Source organism: Rhodnius prolixus, unplaced genomic scaffold (genome assembly GCF_049639745.1).
Source record: "Rhodnius prolixus isolate KJV_2025 unplaced genomic scaffold, Rpr scaffold_6, whole genome shotgun sequence".
In the NCBI taxonomy this organism is placed as follows: domain Eukaryota; kingdom Metazoa; phylum Arthropoda; class Insecta; order Hemiptera; family Reduviidae; genus Rhodnius; species Rhodnius prolixus.
In genome coordinates, this window is record NW_027411634.1 from 22,497,657 (window position 1) to 22,517,764 (window position 20,108).

Sequence of the window (20,108 nt, forward strand, 5' to 3'; positions counted from 1 at the left end):
AGATTTCTGCATCAATTTTAAACATAACCCTAATTATTGTATACCGTTCGAAAGGTGATCGTATGTAGATGTTTTTCCTGAATAGTGCACGGTTTTTTCATATTAAATGTTTTTGAGAAAAATGAAGTCAAAGATTTTGGAAAAAATTAGAAACTTCCTATTCCTTATATTTGGGCCACAAAGTAAAATACTTAATATTATTATTTTGGAATACAAATTAGCTTATTTAAAAGGAAATTTAACCTTCTTTCTAATGAGCTTATTAAAATAGCTGTAGCTTTAATAGTTTGAGAAATATAGACAACTTTTTGCTAAAAAGTAGTAACACCTTGAAAAAACATAAAATTAAAAATATCTATAAAACGGAGCCGAATCGAGCCATAGTTTATATGGAATTTTTTGTTGCAAATGATGCCCAGAATCGCCTCTTGAAGTTACCGTAGTCTTAGGCTGAACACCCTGTATATAGGGTGTATACGGAGGAGTGGTCGAAACTTCGGGAGATGATTATGCAGCTCAAATGCAACAAAAAATATTCTATTCACTCTGGCCCGATTCTCAATAGTGTCCAAGATATTTGCATTTTTAACTTTTCCGTCGATATTCGCGTTTTTCGCCATAAAAACGGCCGTAACTTTTCTATCCTTTATCCTACAACAAATCTGCTTATTCCAAACGAAAGAGCATTAAATTTCCTATAAATCTGCTTGGTACAGAGCCTCAAAACGATTCTAATAACAACGAAATTATTACTTGAATGTCTAAAAATTTCGTTCTCGATGATTTTTGTTAAAATTTTTAACTGCATTTTCTCAATGGTTAATGAATCAAGGAATCACATATTTTCAGAAAATGTTGCGCATTTATTGAGCTTCAAGATCATATGGATTTTTTTGGTTTTTAATAAAACCCTATCGCGATCAGAGGGGTGTAAATGCAGAAAACTGGGATTTTGCGAACTGACTTTTCATTAATAATTCACTCAAATGTCAATTTTTGAAGAAGGAACAAAAAGAAAAGTAACCATTTTAGTTTTTCATAATTATTTTATAAAACGGAAGTAAAAAATAAAGTAGCAATAAAACACAGAAGTGAAAAAGTACAATAGGCAGGTGCCTAGTTAAAATTGCTACAAAAATCGTTCGAACTATTCAAACAAGGAAGTGGGAAAGAATTGTGGCAAATTTTTAGTTTCTTGACTACAATTGTTTGTGCAACTTATTTGAACGACATAATGGAGGGTTTTTTTTCATCAAAGTTAATTAATAATAATTCAAAAAATAAAATGGCACTTTATTCAACTTGTGAAGCATGTACTGTGCCTTCAAAGACGCCTCCTCTGGCTCGCAAGCCAGGTTAGCCAGGAGGTTATCAACTGCTCTCTGTACCTAAGGTGGCACCTTTGAAGGCACAGAGTACAATGCTGCTCAAGATTTGAAGATTTTGAAAAAGAAACGGAGGCTAAGGGTGACTGACTTTAGTGGACCCAATAGTAAAGAGAAAACTGTAATTGTATAGATACTCAGAAAGATAGCCACAGGTGGTGAAAAATTAAAATCCTCTGGGAAAGAAGACTATCTTAAAGATGGATGGAGCATAGATGAACTGACAGAGGTGAATGCTGGGGCAGAAAATGGTAGAAAGACAATTTGATCTGTTGGCAACCCTGCAGAAGGCAGAACGCCGATTAACTAGAACTTGGTATGCCATATTATTAAAAAGAAAATGTAATAATCCAGTCTGAAAATATACCAGAAATATGTTCTATAAATATAACGTACAGAGTAAAGTAATATCAGTGGTTCCCAGAATAGCAGGTTAGGAAACTGCTGTTTAATTAACTTGCAACACACCCACACACCTTCACCATAAACAATAAAAATTCTCCTGAACGCCCCCCTCCACCATTCAAGAAAATTTTATACAAATATTTCCTCATACAAAAATTAAATATTCATTACGTCATCTTTCAACCTGTTGTGTACGTTGACTTTTCCTTATTTGCTAAATATTATGATCACTCCCAAGTATTTACAAAATTTCCTGTGTTGTGCTGGGTCATGCAAAAAAACAAATGCATCTTATATTATTGCATCTTTATTTATTTTTCTATATTTTTCTGTGTTGGTACCAAATAATTCTTACGTCATCTTTTTGAAAATGCCATATCTTCTCCGTTCAGAACAACTGTTGCCCATGTTAGAGCGAGGAATATATGTATCTCTCCTCACTTTGTCTCGTTCTCTTTCTAATCTTTGTAATTTTTATTTTTTGGATAGCTTTAAATTTTTTGAGATTATCATTAAAATGCTGAAAAAATAATGAAATTAAAGTATTCAGTTAGTTTATTTTTTTCTTAATTATATTGGCAATATTTAATATAAAATTATTTGATGCCTATAAATTATTTGTAACCTGGTAAAATCGACAAACAAAGAAAAGAAAACAGTGTCTTATTAAATTAGTTGAAACATCTAAGACAGTTTTCAATTCTCACAAACAATCATACAAATCCATACTACAAAATAATTGCTTCGTCTAGTTTACACTTAAAATCTTTAACATTACATATACCTATTATATACGGTGACCATTCCTACTGTTTTTGGCAGGACAGTACTGATTTTTAAGACGCTGTCCTGTTTTTATTTATTTGTACTGTTTTTCAATGAAATTTAAATTATACTCAAATTTAATTTTTGAATGTAAAAATATAGTATAAATTAAGTTCGCAAATAATCGTTTAGAAAAAAATTTTCTGTGTACATTAACTTTGGACGAACCTTTAGCGTAAAACACAACCTGTTTTACCGATAGAGTAGACTAGTCGACTAGTGTAAACATCGATCGCTAAACGCCATGTAAAAACTAATAACTAAACTAACCTATACTATTAATCCATTGTTTTGTAATAACCGATCTCGTGTTAATAAACGTATTAATATTTTTTATAGGTTTTTTTTTATCTTTGTCCTGTTTTTTGATACAAAAATAATGGTCACCGTACGTAGGTATATACTATTTCCAAGTTCAGTATCATTTCACAAATTAGATTAGCCTCAATTATATACTATATATATATTTTTAATGATTTAAGGCGCGTCAACATCTAAGGTTATTAGCGCCCGGAGCTTTTTTCAGTGCACTGCCGGCCTCCGGACAGTGTTCTCTCGTTACAGACAACATTGTCCATCACCAGGCAATGAGCTGTAAGAAGCTCCTAGGAAGAGAAAATCTAAGGATCAGCAGCTGGATTCGAACCAGGGACCTCCGCGTGGGAGTCCAGTATGCTAACCGCATAGCTAATCCCTTCCCTCAATTTTATTATATTCATTTTTAATAATATCTACAAAATACAAATAATAGCAGACTATTGTTTATCTACAGAAAAAGACAATCTAATCCATTTTATTGTAAATATTTATCAAAACGACTAAACAATAACATATTGAAGAATTTAAAGTTATCGTTCTGTTAAATATTACTTCTGTCGAGCTCCTTAATGATTTGTAATTATTTACTACTATTAAAACCTTGAAATAAAGAAAGTAATAGTTTCATTTCATATTATTGTCCATTTTTATTATTTTACTCTCATATCTTCTATTATTGTTGTTATTATTATTATTATTATTACTATTACTATTATTACTATTATTATTATTATTATTATTTGTATCATTTATTGAATTTTATTTCATTTCTTTCTCCAATACTACAATCGAACTACAGTCACTACAATCGAAAATAATGATATTTTCCTACTTGTTGCTTATCAAAATTTGGTGCAATAAACAACTAGAATACACCAATTTTAAGAAGTTCTACAACTTATTATTATTTTAATAGGGATTTACAACTGTCAAAAATAATAAAATAAGTAAATACATATGCTGGGGAGGTTTCACTGATTTTGTGTTCTTGAAAGATATTTGTCCAGTATTTATTGACATTAGTCGAACACGTGGATGGTCTTATGGGCAACCAACTCTTTGGAGATTTCTGGAGATGAAGTTTGGCAGGGCGTTAAATAATTTGAGTGAAATAGAAGCTTAGTGAGGAAATCCGTGGTAAATAGTAAAGGGATTATTACCATTTGTGAATAGGGTAAGGTTGTATTTGGATACGGTTTAGATTGGAACGCTCAACCAATACCTTATAGTTCCAATCAATAAGTCCAGATTGGTCTCAGTAGCAGGATGTAAAGTAATCTTTTGTTAACAAGTGATAATTTGTAACGGTTATCAAACAGTCAAGAGAGAGACTTCCCTATTGCTAGGGTTTATCCCCTCTTGACTAGATAAGCCCCAGCAAGCTTACATGATCAACTGGATGAATGGGGGATTCTATTGAAGTAAAAGGGATGCGAATGACGACTTCTTTAAGCAGCAATAGAATTACTGTTGATTTTGGTATCCAGAGTGTTAATACAAGAAATAATCGACTCAAATTAGATGTTAGTTGTACATAATTATAACGATGACGTTGTTTACATAAAACTGGGATAGTTATGAAAAATACTGAAGTATGGTTGGTCGTTGGAGCTTGTAAGATTGTTGACAGTCCAAATAAAAATACTATTTGTAAATAAAAACAAAACCTTAATAATAATAAAAGATTATTAATTAAAACCAGCACAAAACTTTAGCTTCTTGTTTACAGAATTGCCAACATCTCCTCCCCACACGCAACTATTTATTAGAAACCTAATGATAGAGAGTGTATTTCATTTCCTAGCAATGATAATTAACTTTGTATTTAATATAATTAATTCGTCTAAATGACGAACTAATTTTATTATGAACAAGATCGTTTGCTAAGAACTAATAATTTCTTGCGATCATATTTACACTAGACTTGCTTCAATTCTAGAAAAAAATAAAATAAAAGGTATTATGTATTTTTCATGGAAATGCCTGGTAATAAAAGAGCTTAGACAACAAAGTTATTAACTAGGTTTTTAATTACAACAGTTATTTACTCTAACCTATTTATTATATTAAAATAAAAGGAAAACTTGATTCTTTTAATGCAGAAGACAAGATTCTTACAAAAATTCCTTATTTTAGCTACAAAGAAATTCTTGAAATTCCACAACTAAATCTGTAATTTAATTTTTTTTATTTACTAATTTAGTTAATAAAAAAAAAAAAGTTTAAGTAATTTTAATTAAATAACTGATGAAAAAGAATATAATTAAATAGAGTCCCAAACTTTATATTTTGTTAGGCTACTTACATGAAACTTTGCAAAAAGTTAGCTGGTAAAAAAAACCTCATCAGGATTTTAGACTTCATTTTCTAATTATATGTCTTAAATAGGCTTATGATTTTCTTTAAATATAATTTGTAAATAGTCAACAAATACAGTAAATAATTATACATAATTCATTAATAAATTTTTAAATAATTGATTAAGTATAAATATTTAAAGATAGATCTTTAATATTTGTGTAGAGAAGTACTCGTATTTTTTGTTTTTGATTAAATATTTAGTTATGTTAATACTTAACTCAATAAAAGAGGAGACAAAAATAAATTATGGTAAATATGATAACTTAATATGTAAATATGTAATTAAACCAATAAAGGCTTATTATTTATTATTATTATTATTATTACTGTTATTTTTTTTTTTTGGCGCATCAACAGCTGAGGTCATTAGCGCCCGGAGCTTTTTCCAGTGCACTGCCGGCCTCCGGACAGTGTTCTCTCGTTACAGACAACACTGTCCATCACCGGACAGTGAGCTGTAAGAAGCTCCTAGGAAGAGAAAATCTAAGGGTCAGCTGCTGGATTCGAACCCGGGACCTCCGCGTGGGAGTCCAGTATGCTAACCTCATAGCTAATCCCTTCCCTTTTACTGTTATTATTATTATAACTATTATTATTGTTCTTACTATTATTATTATTACTTACACTTCTGTTTAAATCGTCATTTTATTTTAATACAAGGTTTCACTAACATATAATCCTAAATTAATTTACTTTCGTTGGGTTGGTATTCGTGTATTTGGTAAGATAAAATTAGCCTCACTTTCAATCTCTTTATTTTTTTTTAAACAATTTGAGCCTACCAAGAACTCTCTCGATTTTAAATCTATAGAATTAGTCGTGTCAAACTAAATTATACAAAGGGCTATTTATAGCGATTGATGACGAAATTCTCACAGGGCATATCAAACTTTTGAAGCGAGATTGCAGTAATAAAGGTGATGTAATTAAAGCACAATATTTTGTTTAGTGAATTTAGTCCAACAGTATATAATTGATTTAGAATTGCTTTTATCTATACAATTATTTGATTATTTAGAGTGGAAGTGCAATAAAAATACGAATGAATATTTAATAATTTATTGTTTTAATATTTAGTATTTTTATTATTATTTGAAAAAGCTTTGAATTAGTACTTGTTAACGAAACTTTTACACACTAAACTACACAGAAAAGAATTCCAAACTAGCTGTACCCCGCCATGCGTTGCTTTGGCCAGCCTGATGCGAAGTAGCAGCAGATCGATTCGGTGATGACATTCCCAGTTGATTGAGAACTTTTTTCACGTTAATTATCAATTTATCGAAGCATTATCATTGCTTCGTTGATTTCTGCTGTCAAATCATGCGGAAAAAAAGTAGAAACATTCAACCTTGATTGAGATGCACGGTGTACAAGTCTGATTGTAGTTTCATTAAATATGCCAAGTTGTCCGTCGATTCGCTCTACTCGTTTGCATCGTTAAAATGTATTTCTTCTTTTATATAAATTCGATTATATATTTATATAAATTCTTCAACTCTAAATTTCTCTTAATTATAAATATTATTCCACTCTATGGATAATGGTAAGTGTTTTGTTTTTATTAGTAAATAGTTTAAATGTTAAAATTTTGATCTGTTGCCCTGTAATTTATAAAAGCAAAATCCATTTCTTCTAACTAAAAATGACCTACCAAAAAAGAGTTCTTTTTTATATACGAAAAAGATCACCCCGTTCGTACTCTATTTTTAAATACTTTATTTAAATATATATTTATTTGTCTGTATGTGTAAAAGACTAACAATAGATGTGATTATATAATATACAATCAGAATGATATTTTAACACATATACAATCTGGTATAATAGAAAGATTAATAGTCTATTGTAATTTCAATTTAATTATTGTTGCATCGATAAGTATAATAAAGGAATTAATCGACAATTTATTACACCTTGTTGATAAATAGTATCGATAAAAAATATTGAATTATAACTCTCTCTAAAGCCAGGAACCATATCTCTCTCATAATTTTTTTAGCAAATCACCTAAGAATGTGTCAGAGGTTTTACAGTAAATCAGTACTAGCAGCTCTAAGTAGCAAAATACTATTTTTAAACTCATTTTTTCTTTTTTGGCATTGGCTTCCGCCATACAGCCAGCATCGTCTAGGTGCTTATCACTAGAATATCACTCACTCTCCATTCTTACTTATAAATACATTCGCTTCACACATTCATCTCTCTACTATATACAACTATTTACATATACTATAACTAATGGATGGATCAGTACTCTATATTCCTGCCATCCTTATAGCTTAACAAAAATTTAAATCACGTAATCCTTCTCTAATCATTTTCTTCCATTCTTTCTAATCGGCTATAACTTTTAAATACATTCAAATTTCTTTGCTAGCTCTGCTATAGACTTAAGCACATAGATATTGGTGAAGAATGTTATTCAGCCGTTTGAATGTTTTCGACTGTCCCAAAATGAGTTCCCTTGAGGTGATTTTTCAACTTCGGGAAAAGAAAAAAGTCACAAGGACTCAAGTCAGGCGAATAAGGAGGCTGAGGAGCCACAGGAATGTTTTTACTGGCCAAAAACTCGTTTATTGCTGTGTGACAAGGAGCATAAAGCTCAGAAAGCAAGGATGGCGAAGTCGAAGATCAAATGCATGCTGATTTGTTTTTTCGATATCCATGGAATCGTCCACAAAGAGTGTCTACCTGAAGGTCAAACGGTCAATTAACACTTTTACCGAGAGGTTCTTGAAAAACTTCGAAAAAGGGTCATTCGTGTGAGACCAAACATCAAGAACAAGTGGGTGTTGCACCACGATAATGCTCCTTGTCACACAGCAATTTCAATAAACGTGTAAAAACATTCCTGTAGCTCCTCAGCCTCCTTATTCGCCTGAATTGAGTCCTTGTGACTTTTTTCTCTTCCCAAAGTTGAAAAATCACCTCAAGGGAATTCATTTTGGGACAGTCGAAAACATTCAAACGGCTGTAACCGACTAGCTGAAGGCTATTCCAGTATCGGAGTTCGAGCACTGCTATGCGGAGTGGAAGAAACGTCTACAGCGCTATGTGGCTTCAGAAAGAAGTTATTTTGAAGGTGACAATATAGAATTGTATTTCTTTTTGAATAAAAAAAATCAGTCTCATTACTTAATTTACAGGCCTCGTATGTTACTAATTCCTTCATTTATTATGATTATTATTATTATTATTATTACAGAAAATGAGGCTATAATAATAATTCTGATGTACGCAATAATTAATTGGAATACCGCTATTTCAATAATTGATTATTAGAACCATGTGCATTAATTAATTACTAGTACTACTTGAATTATCTTCAATGTTTTGTACCAAATTGCGTTGATCATTTTTGATTTATAACTAAATCGAAGATACACGTAAATGCAGCAACATTTAATTTAATTTTTGTTTCCGCAATTTTAAATTTTCCTTATTTGTTTTGTCAAGCCGAATAAATATTTAAATACAGCAAGTAATTGTGTATTACGTTAAAGCTAAACAAATCGAATTTAGAAATCCAACAGGTTGCTGGAATATGTTAGCAGCGCTTCGCCCTCCTATAGTTGAACCGAAAATGAATTACAAAAAGTGCAGTTGAACGATAGGTAGTGGAAGGGAAAATTTTGAACTGTTTTATTGTAAATTTTGTGGACAAATTTGAAATCTTTTAAAGAGATATAGAACAAAATAGAGTCGATATTGCGTCTTTGACTAAAGAGTTAGGAACAATTTGAGATCAAGTAATTGGATCCCTAAATTCGCTACTTAATATTCTTAAACGTCTAACCTGGAAACCATATACTAGACTCAAACGGAAAGAACTGAACAGACGATTCAAACTTCTCTCTAGACTTCTCGACAAACGATGTAAACTCTCACTACAGAATAAATGACTTATCTACACTATGATACTGAAACCTGCCTGGACTTACTGGAATGGAACTTTGGGGTTCAGCCAAAGCTTCCAATATCTACAAGAATCCAATCCTTCCAGTCAAAAATACTCCGTCGAATCGCAAATGCTCCTTACTATGTCTCTAACTCTACCTTGCACCGAGATTTCCTTGTTCCTTATGTTTCTGAAGCTATAAGATCCCATTATATTAAATTCCATACTTCAATTACTTCACATCCTAATCCACTAGTATCCCAACTTACTGCGTTGCCTGGAAATACTCCAAGACGGCTGAAACGCGGGTGGCCACGCGATCTTCTAAATGAAGTAAGTGCCAGTGCACAATAGTGAACTGTACCTCTTTGGGGAGTTTCACCAATGGGCGAATTCTCCTCTCATTTATTCATGTATCTATTCTGTTATCATGCTGTATCAGCTTCACTTGATGCAGAATTATACTGCAGTTGTGAAAATAAATAAAGTAAAAAAAAAATGTTCTCAAAAGAAAAATTCTGTGTCATACTTGCAAACTGCATAAAACTAAAAGATTACAAATATAATGCAGTTGATAAACAAAATACCTTTACATGCATTTTTTGCATTAGAATTTATAATATTAAAATCAAATACGTTAAATTATAAAGGTTAGTATTAAGTTTTAACATTTATTTCCATACCGTAGTTAGTAAACAATAATAATCATTATTTTAATTTAATATTATAGAATATATTTAATATTATTTTAATGAGATTTAATTATTAATTTATTAGACGGTACATTTAATTAATATCAACTTTTGATTTAATATTGTTGGTAATAATACATTTATAACTTCTTAAAAACTTGTAGGGCTATCGGCGATATGTTTGGAAAGGAAAGACAGAGAGTAAATTAAATAAAACTTAATAATAAAGCCAATAACAGCTATACTTCTGAAATAATATCTGAAAGTTCAACTTCTTTCCATAAATCTTAAGCAATAATGGCCTCATTAAAATAACGAATGCGGGAAAAAGTTATTATTGCATTTATAAACAAAATATGAATTATACAATACACAATAATTGCTAACACGCACCATTGGGCACCTCCTGGCGAAAAAATAAAGAAGAAAAAAATGAATTAAAATAATGTAAAGTTATTACTTTTATGACTTATCTTCTATAAATATATTAAAGACAAATTACTTAATGTTTAAAATTTCAATAATTACATCCATAACCATAATTAGCACAATAATTATGTAAAAAGAATTTCCGATTTCTCTCTTCAATAACTATTTAATTCTCTTCAAAGTCATATTTTCATTTACCTTTTAATAATTATTTGTTTATCCCAAGAAAGATAATTAAATAATCTTTCGCTTGTATTATATACTATATAATTTATGTTCATTATATTATTTTAATGAGATTTAATTTATTAATTTAATTTGATGTTGCATTTAATTAATATCAACATTTGATTTAATATTGTTTCATTACTCTCGTCTATCTGTAATTATTAAATGATATTGTAAGATGTATGCACAAATTATAACAAATATTTAGCTGTGAGAATAAAACTGCTCCTGTATTTACCTAGAATAGAATCTAAAATAACCCACATTTGCTTGATGTATTGGAGTTTTACTCTAAATACATTTAAATTTATCATTATACAGGGTGACCAGAGTTATATGCTCCACCCACCTTTTTTTTTAACGGTGGGAAATTTCGAAAAAATAAAAAACACGTATTTAATCATTTTTAGTCTAGTTTATTTTCAGTGATTGATCCATTTTTTAAAACCCTGTATCTCGAGATACAGCAGCACTTATGGTGGCAAAGTCAAGATCTAGGCAGGCTAGAGTTATTCGACGTTCAGATCATCGACTGAAGCCACGGGATTAAGGTTACTGTACACTTTATTTTTTAGATATCCCTACAAAAAATAGTCCATTGGGGTTAAGTCCAGAGATTGAGGTGGCCATGGATGGGACAATGAGGTCCTAAGCACTTTTCATGGTAATTTCTGTCCAGGTAACTTCGAACAACTCTCGCATTATGTGCCGGGCAACCATCTTGTTGAAAATACATATCTAGCCGACGTTGTAGAGGAACATCTTCAAGCAGAACTGGCAAAATGTCTCTTAAAAAAAAGTTAGATACCTTGCACCAGTTAAGTTTTCTCTGTAGAAGTATGGGCCGATTAGTTGATTTCCTAAAACTCCACACCAAACGTTTGTAGAAAAAAACAACCTGAACGTCGAATAACTCTAGCCTGCCTAGATCTTGACTTCGCCACCATAAGTGCTGCTACAAGCAAAGCGTGGGAGTCCAGAGTTTTGGCTTGCCTATCCGTTGTTGGTGCCCAGTTTGAACAGATTCTTTAAAAAAAAAAAATAAGGTAATTTTGACAATAAACTGAAATTTGTTTTTCATATTTTAAATTACCATAACTTTTGAAAAACCTAACCGATTTCCAAAATTTTTTTTTAGTATTTTTTTAAGGAGCTCAAATACTATAAAAATATGCAAAAAATATAACGTTCCATTTGAAAAAACAAATTTGGATGCTGTATCTCGAGATACAGGGGTTTAAAAAAACAGGTCAATCACTAAAAATAAACTAGACTAAAAATGATTAAATACGTGTTTTTTATTTTTTCGAAATTTCCCGCCGTTTAAAAAAAAAGTGGGTGGAGCATATAACTCTGGTCACCCTATATAATATATAAATAACTAAATAAATTTTTTGAACAAAAATATAATAATCTCCATACTAGCTCAATCTTTACGAAAAGAAAACTGCCTGAGGAAAACTTGTTAGGGTTCTAGTGACAACAAGTTTTCTGTAAACCTCTTTTCAGAACCTTTTTTCTACGTATTCGTTTGATTAACTGAGACATTATTGGTACTGTTCAAATAGTATCTTTCAAGGATCTGTAAGTTCTCCTTCATTTTTTTATATTTTTCTTTGTTTACGATGTATTCAAGGAAAGAATATTTTCCAACACAAATACGAAGAATGGGAAACATGAATGTATTTTCATTATTCCATTTTCTTCCCCATTACAAATAATACGAGATAAGAGTAAAGCTTAGGGCAAAAACACTCCATGAAAACTATTTAATCTATATTGTGTTATACAAAAAATACTGTTTTTCTGCAACCATGTAGGGAAGTTCTCATTACTCAATTAAAATCAGCTGTGTAATGCCCAACTTCCCACACTAGTGGGGAAAAATTCCCATTAGTGTCACTTTCCTCACTAGTGAGTGGAAAAACTTTATTGTGCTTCCTTGATATAAGAAGTTTTGTTATTAACATAAATATTTTCTGTAAAACTTTAATAAGCTTATTTAACGTAACTAAATAATTAAAAAACGAATATTAAACGATAAAATAAAAATTGAAAGGAATATAGAAATAAAAATAATACTTTAATAAATTATTTGATATTTTTAATTATAACAGTTAAAAAGGTTATAGTGTTACCTTATAGAAATTTAAAATGGATTCTAGTGATTCCTGTTTAGAAAACACTCCTCCATCAATAAAAGAAACAGCAGAAAATGTAATAAGTAATGTAAATACGTAAGTAATGTAAATAATTGTAATATAACAATAAATGTTTATAATAAATAAATTACTTTTTGTAGACTGTAAAAATGAAATTTTTAATTTTTTTAGTTAATAAATCTAATGGTTGCAGAAAAAATATAATATTTAACTCGAGTGTAAAGTATTTTCCTCACACTCGGCAATTTGCACTTGCACTCGCCTCGCTTCGCTCGCTCGTGCGTGCAAACCCTGCCTCGCGTGAGGAAAAGTACTACTTTCCGCACTTGTTAAATAAATAACTATTTTCTCGACCAAAGAATGAAATATCAAGAGACCCTCGCACATAATAAATAGTAAAGAAATTATTTTCCACCGTAACACAATCGCAATCATGGCCTAGAAAATAGTAATTAACCCAAAGCCAAAGGTCCTACATTATTCAATTACAGAGCGAACACAAATATCGAACTAATTTTAAAAAAAACCACGTTTAATTTAAACGCAATCAAGAATGGAGGAGGAATGGATCGGTTCACAGCCACGCTGTGGGTAACCACAACAGAACGCAAGCCGATGAAACAAGTGTCATCTCTGAAATTTGTAATTTCAGTTTTTCATACGTAATTGGATGGGAGAAACTGAATTCTCTTTTAGTAGCAACAATGTTGTAATTATGATTAACAACTTGTGTAACGAAAGGAATGTTCAAATCTGTGTGAATGGTTTGATTGGTGACGTAGAAAGGAGCGTTTAACTGTAGAGCGAAGAATTTTAGACTGCAAGGACTGGATCCTTTGCAGATTTGAGCGTATGGTTGAACCCCACAGTTCGATGCCATAAGCCCAGACTGGCTTTAATATACTTACATATATAAGTCTTTTGTTGTCTAGAGTGAGTTTTGATCTGTTGTCGAGTAGTCTTCTCAGTTGTCGGAAGCGTCTGTTGAGTTCTGTTCTCTTAAGTCAAGTATGAGGGTTCCATGTAAGTCTTCTGTCAAGGTAAAGCCCAAGGTAGCGGACTACGTTGACAGCTGGTAAAGGAATTAAATAGTAAAAGATAGGAGGAAGAGTGATGCGTCGAAGAGTGAAGGTAATGTTTTGAGATTTTGTTTCGTTCAGTTTGATAGCCCATTTTTTGGACCATTTTTCTAAGTAGGTGAGGTGAGACTGAAGGTTTTTATGAGCTATTATTGGATCTTTGTTAGTAGATAAGATGGCAGTATCGTCTTTTGAGAAGAGTAGTTTGAGGATGAGTAGGTATGTCTGATGAGTAGATTGTGTACAGAATGGGGCCTAGTATGCTGCCTTGCGGAACTCCAGCGTCAGCATGGCTGAATGGAGAAAGAATAGTAACCTACCTTCACTCTATAATGTCTGTCAGTCAAGTATGATTTCAAAATGAGGAAATAGGTGGCTGGAAGGATGGTCTTGACCTTCCAGAGAAGTCCAGTGTGCCACACCCGTTCGAAAGCCTGCTTCACATCAAGGGACACCCCAGAACAATACTCCTTCTTCTCAAGGGAGGTGGAAATTACATCTACAACTCGATGGCACTGCTGTATGGTGGAGTGCTGTCGCCTGAATCCAAATTGGTGATCCGGGAGAATGCCAGTAGATTCAATTATTGGAAGAATACGTTTTAGCAGGAGTTTTTCAAGAATCTTTCCTAGCCCTGACAGTAAGCTAATGGGACGATGTGACGTCGGGAGTTGTGGAGGTTTATTTGGCTTTGGTATCGGAAGTATAATGGAAAATTTCCAAAGTAGCGGAAAGTAGGTGGTGCGGAGGGTGGCGTGTAACATTTTTAAAAACAATAATTGATCTTACAGGCTGTGGCCATCAGTAAAAGATGTCCTTGTTTACAGGACGATTTGTACAACAATGTGTTATTGTAATGTGATTTCATTGGTTCGAAAAGTTTGGCCACACGTATTACACATGAACAAAAGCAAATCTGAAAAAATTGTTACAAGTAAACACAAAAACATTATTAGAATTTTGTAACCTACCCTTGCCACTTGTCAAAGTGAGATTCAGGAGTTCACTTCTTGAGGAAATGATTGTCCATGAGTGATCCTAAAGAGTGGTTTCTTACTAAATTTCTATTCTGTAGGCCGTGATAGTTACTAGACTGAGTTACTAACTGATCTTATATTTTTTTTGTGTGTAATGTCAGTTCGTATCGGTTTTCAAGAATTCTTTTGACTTGAATACGTCTTTAATTTGCTATCATATGGAGGCAATCCAAAAAACCTAATGATAACAAAATCGGGGGATACAGTTTGGCATTATAGTTTCGAATCTATCGTCTACATCCAAAATTAAATTAGACCACTGGATAGCTTAAGGATCAAAGAATTCATTACGATTAGCGAGAACTGTGACGCATCGCGCGCGGTGGAGGAGGAAGCCCCGCCATTTTGAGATCATTTTGCTGCATATCGAGATTCGCAATTAGTATAACTTTTGACTTGGAGAAGCTACGATGTTCGTTTAAGTTTTATTCGTCAGCTGTCGTCACAATCTATCGATTGTATATAAAACATTAGTGTAAAATAGTGACAGTGAATATAATAAGGTGTTAGAATAAAAAAATATTATCAAAAATATATATAATGTCGGCCTATACGCGTCGAAAAGTCAAAACCAAATACAGAGATCGTATATAGTTGGAAAGGGCTTCTCAAGAACAATCGAATGGTAATAATAAAACACCATATGACCGAGTCAAGCTGTGCCGGGAACGTAAAAGAATGAATGCGGCCGAGCGGATCAACGACGACGGTGTCAGTACATCTGCAGCTGGGGCGGTTGAAATTATGCAAGTGGATGATGAAATCGCTTCTACATCGACAACGGACTGTGTGGGCATAGATTGTGTTCGATCGTTCGATTAGTTTCCTTGATTTCATCCTAAATACATAAATAAAAATATTTTATATAAAAAATATAACCCGTTACGTAAACGTATTCACATACAACACACGGCCGTGTCCATGACACGGCCACAAGTTAATTTTTTAGCAGTCTAAAGTGGATAATCAGATCTTGTCGTTTCAAGCTAGGATGAGGTTTTAAGTTCTAGCAAAGTATAAGCATTTTAATGGGAACGTAATTGAAGTAAACGTGAATAACGCAAAGATAAACATGTACGGATAAGATGAACATTTCTTTTTGAGAAATCAGAAATCATTCAACGAAATAATTACAAAACTTATTATCATTTCATTGTTTAATTATTTTCTTTAAGTATTGAAGTATCACCTCAAAATTTCAAAACACACCTCGAAGAATAATGTCATATCTGGAAAAAGAGTTACTGTTAGCCTTGGGAAAACCAAATTTTGTGGAAAGTAACGATAAATTTTAAGATATTACTATAAAATACCAAGACCTACGGTAAAAATTTAAGATAAGTTTTCTAGGTTGCCATCAATGTATTAGGCAATAAATTTTCAAAGAATCATAATTTTTCTTTTACCCTTATAGAAAAGTTATCTTTTTTTTTTGACTTTAGACATTTTTCTTGGCTGCCCACGAAAGTGTACAACATGCAGAGTAGTAAAATACATATTACTCGATAGGAAAAGAGTGTAGGATATATTTCAGAGAAAAGTTACGATTTTATTTGAGAATAAACGATAACTTATTCGTTCTTCACAGCAAGTACAGGCATAAGTTGAGCCCAAACTCTTTGCAATTGATGAGGATTTACTGTGATCTTAGAATTTTGTATATACAGGGTGTATACGGAGGAGTGGTCGAAACTTGGGGAGGTGATTCTACAGCTCAAATGCAACAAAAAATATTCTCTTCCCTTTGGCCCGATTCTCATTAGTGTCCAAGATATTTGCATTTTTAACTTTTCCGTCGATATTCGCGTTTTTAGCCATAAAAACGGCCCTAACTTTTCTATCCTTTATCCTACAACAAATCTGCTTATTCCAAACGAAAGGGCATTAAATTTCCTATAAATTTGCTTGGTACAGAGCCTCAAAACGTTTCTTATAACAATGAAATTTTTACGTTAATGTCTATACATTTCGTTTTCGATGATTTTTGTTAAAATTTTCAACTGCATTTTCTCAATGGTTAATGAATCAAGGAATCACATAATTTCAGAAAAAGTTGCGCATTTATTGAGCTTCAAGATCATATGGATTTTTTTGGTTTTTAATAAAACCCTACCCCAAACAGAGGGGTGTAATTGCAGAAAACTGGGATTTTGCGAACTGACTTTTCATTACTAATTTACTCAAATGACAATCACACTGAAAGTGTTAACTACATTTACCACCAGAATGCAACACTAACCGATCTGTGAACCTAATTTGTAGCTATATCACGGTTCGCCTAGAACGATTTTAATTGAAAAGTTCACCAACATTAAAAAAAAAATTTCTCCTTATTATTTGGGTCAAAACTAACCAAAATCCACTGAAAACCAAATCGGTTTACGTTGCGGATTATTTTTTTTTAATTTTTCAGGTCAAAAAACGGGAAAAACAGCTTTTTTTTTTGCATTGTTAAGCCTAATCAATGGAAAAACAATACAGTTTTTTGTAAAACCAATGCATGCATTTTGAAGCTGAGAGAATTTTTCTCATTTTTGAAAAGTCCAATTCCCTTCTACAAAAAAACGATGATTTATTTGTTAAGTACGCTTTGAAATGCGAGAAACACCTTGTTTTTGCCTTATTTTGCTCAAAAATGTCTTTTTTATTGATTTTGAATGTCGAAATTTCATTTTTATCATTTATAAAATACATCAATCTGTCGGAAATTCCCTCAGCTTCAAAATGAATGCATTGGTTTTGCAATAAACTGTATTGTTTTCCCATTGATTAGGCTTAACAATGCAAAAAAAGCCGTTTTTCCAGTTTTGGACCTGAAAAATTAAAAAAAAATAATCCGCAATGTAAACCGATTTGGTTTTCAGTGGATTTTGGTTAGTTTTGACCCAAATAATAAGGAGAAAGAAAAATTTTTCTTTATTTATTAAACATATAATTTGCGAATTAGGCAATTAAGTGTAGCAGTACGAAATTAATAAATACAAGAAGATTCTGTTTAACAAACTGAAATGTATTCAATCAATCAATCTCTAAATTTTGGTATCGCTCAAATTAATTTTGATTTTAAATTTATCAAAACTTAACTGCATTTTTATACTTAGTTAGCAGCAAATGAAATATGGCTATAAGTAAATATAACTTCGTTGAAATTCTGTAATTGGTTGAAAACTGTATTCAATTACAGATTATCAAGGTCAGTGAGCTGTAACTCCTAGGAAGAAAAAAAAACTAAGGGCCAACAGCTGGATTTGAACCTGAGATCTCCAGAACCTAGCATGGGAATCTAGAACGCTAATCACATAGCTAGTCTCTTACTTTATAATTATTATTACTTTAAATCGAACCAATTTACCCTAAACATTGAGAAATGCTGAACGCATGGTTGCAGGTGTTAGAGAAAGGAACTATTGTCGTGACCTTCAGTTTTGATATCAGGCGCCAACATTGCTTTTACTTTTCTCTGTCTTAAGGAACTAATTTTTGTTTTTTTAAAAACAAAAGATCAGCTGACACTTTATATAAGTCAATCGCAAATTAATTTTTTACTTTCGCTTCTTCTTTGTGAATGGAAGTACTGAATTTTTAGAATATTTTGAGTTTCCGTTTGAAAATACTTGCTATGATATCGCCATGATACGAACAGTAGGTATTAAAAGTTGTTGCATAATAAAGAGTGAACTATAACAAAGGCAACTTTGGGAACTTGTTAGTAAAGTCATTTTAGGTAAAAACACTCAACATTAACTATAAAGCATTTAGATCAATACCAGAAGTACAACATATCAAAGTTTTCGAATTCGTTATATATTTATCAATTATCCAGTCTATTTGTCTAATGTTCTTGGACTGACAACGCTAAATTGAAAAGTAGATTAACTGCCTGTTTGTTCTGGCGGGGGGCTTAACGTTTAACTACCGTAAAGTAAAGCAAAGTAAAGGTCGATACTTTGTCGATTTTGTTGAGAGATAACTGTCATCTTTGGACTCTACTAAAACCACAACCCGTGCAAAAGTTGTGATTTCAATATCGCTTTAGTGTTCTTTTTGAGCTGATAAAAAAATGAGCTGAAATATTCCTCAGTTAATGTTCAACAAATTCACGACCGAAGTACAAGCCCAGGATGTGGAAGATGCAGGTTATAGTATTATGTTAAGTGAGGAGGTTGAAGATTAGATGTCCTAACTGTTAAATTTAAATCTCTAGGTCAGTGCTTCCCAACTTATGTGCAGCCGCGGCACACAACTGAGTACTCCTTCCTTTCAGCACTACTTACCTGTGTGAGAAGGCATTCTCAGCAATGACACTGATCAAAACGAAACACAGAGTATGCTTGTCAACTGAGGTTAACGCTCAAATTGAAACACTTTCACGGACCTTGCAAAGCCAGCCGTCACATTAAACACACTGTTGGTCACTTGACTAGTAACTGTTTAAATTAGTAAAATATGTCATAGCTTTCGTTCTTCTTTATTGGCTGTTTAGTTTTTGTAACTTTAATCTCATTTAGAGGTGCTTTTAATCACTTTCTTTTAGTTACGGATTTGCAATTTTACATTAATTACAGGCACTTCTTGACATCAATAATGGGCATTAAAATAAAGAATTTCTTTGTCATAAGATTCATTGCTACTGTATGCATGTAGTTAATTGTATTGACAGAGAACGGTATAGACGGGTGAATGATTGGGTTTGTTATTAACGTTACATCCTGCCACGAAAACTTGTATTTTTGTAGGATTGTAATAGTGTTGTTATTACAGCACTAGTTGAGCATAAGTACGTCATTTTAAAATGAAATGGGAGCATTTCAGTTCCAGTGTGCCGTTTACTGTTTGGTATCTGACTAATCTGCCATGACCAGAAAAAGATTGAGAAGCACTGCTCTAGGCTACAAAATAACAAGCTTTAAATACCTAGTAGTTTCAAGAAAAGAAGTGTTTGAGAGAATCTAGTTTCTAAATTCGGTACTCTGGAGCAAATATGATTCAAATATATATAACATTATTTTTGAAATTATAGTGTTATACAATTCAGTAAATCTACTCTAGAGGAGAAAGAAAGATATACACTGTATCACCATTGTTGCATCAACTAAATTTGACTACTGCAGAACATCGGCGACAAGACCCAGAAGAGTAAAAAAATATGGTAATTAGAGAAGATTTAGTAATCAATGACAGCGCCTTTCAAACCAGAAAATATACAGGGTGATCCATTTAAAACGCACCAATCGCTAATAACTTTTTAAGGAAGCGGAATTTCGAAAAAACCCACGAAGTAAACTA

The 20,108-nt window shown here is 32.1% G+C and overlaps 2 protein-coding genes across 3 annotated transcripts in view; one reads left to right on the forward strand and one right to left on the reverse strand.

The window, feature by feature from the left end:
- LOC141461079 (cholecystokinin receptor type A-like) overlaps positions 1–20,108 on the forward strand; it is a 428,938-nt gene that overhangs the window by 240,692 nt on the left and 168,138 nt on the right. The window lies entirely within an intron of this gene.
- Positions 1–20,108, reverse strand: part of LOC141461080 (luciferin sulfotransferase-like) — a 62,426-nt gene that overhangs the window by 36,561 nt on the left and 5,757 nt on the right. The window contains exon 1 of one of the 2 annotated variants that reach the window (XM_074141759.1): positions 2,146–2,213. The exons of the other annotated variant lie outside the window; for it this stretch is intronic. Within the exon in view, the coding sequence (XP_073997860.1) occupies positions 2,146–2,198 (53 nt within the window). The 5' untranslated portion in view covers positions 2,199–2,213. Of the gene's footprint in view, positions 1–2,145; positions 2,214–20,108 lie in introns of those variants that run through there. 2 annotated transcript variants of the gene reach the window in all.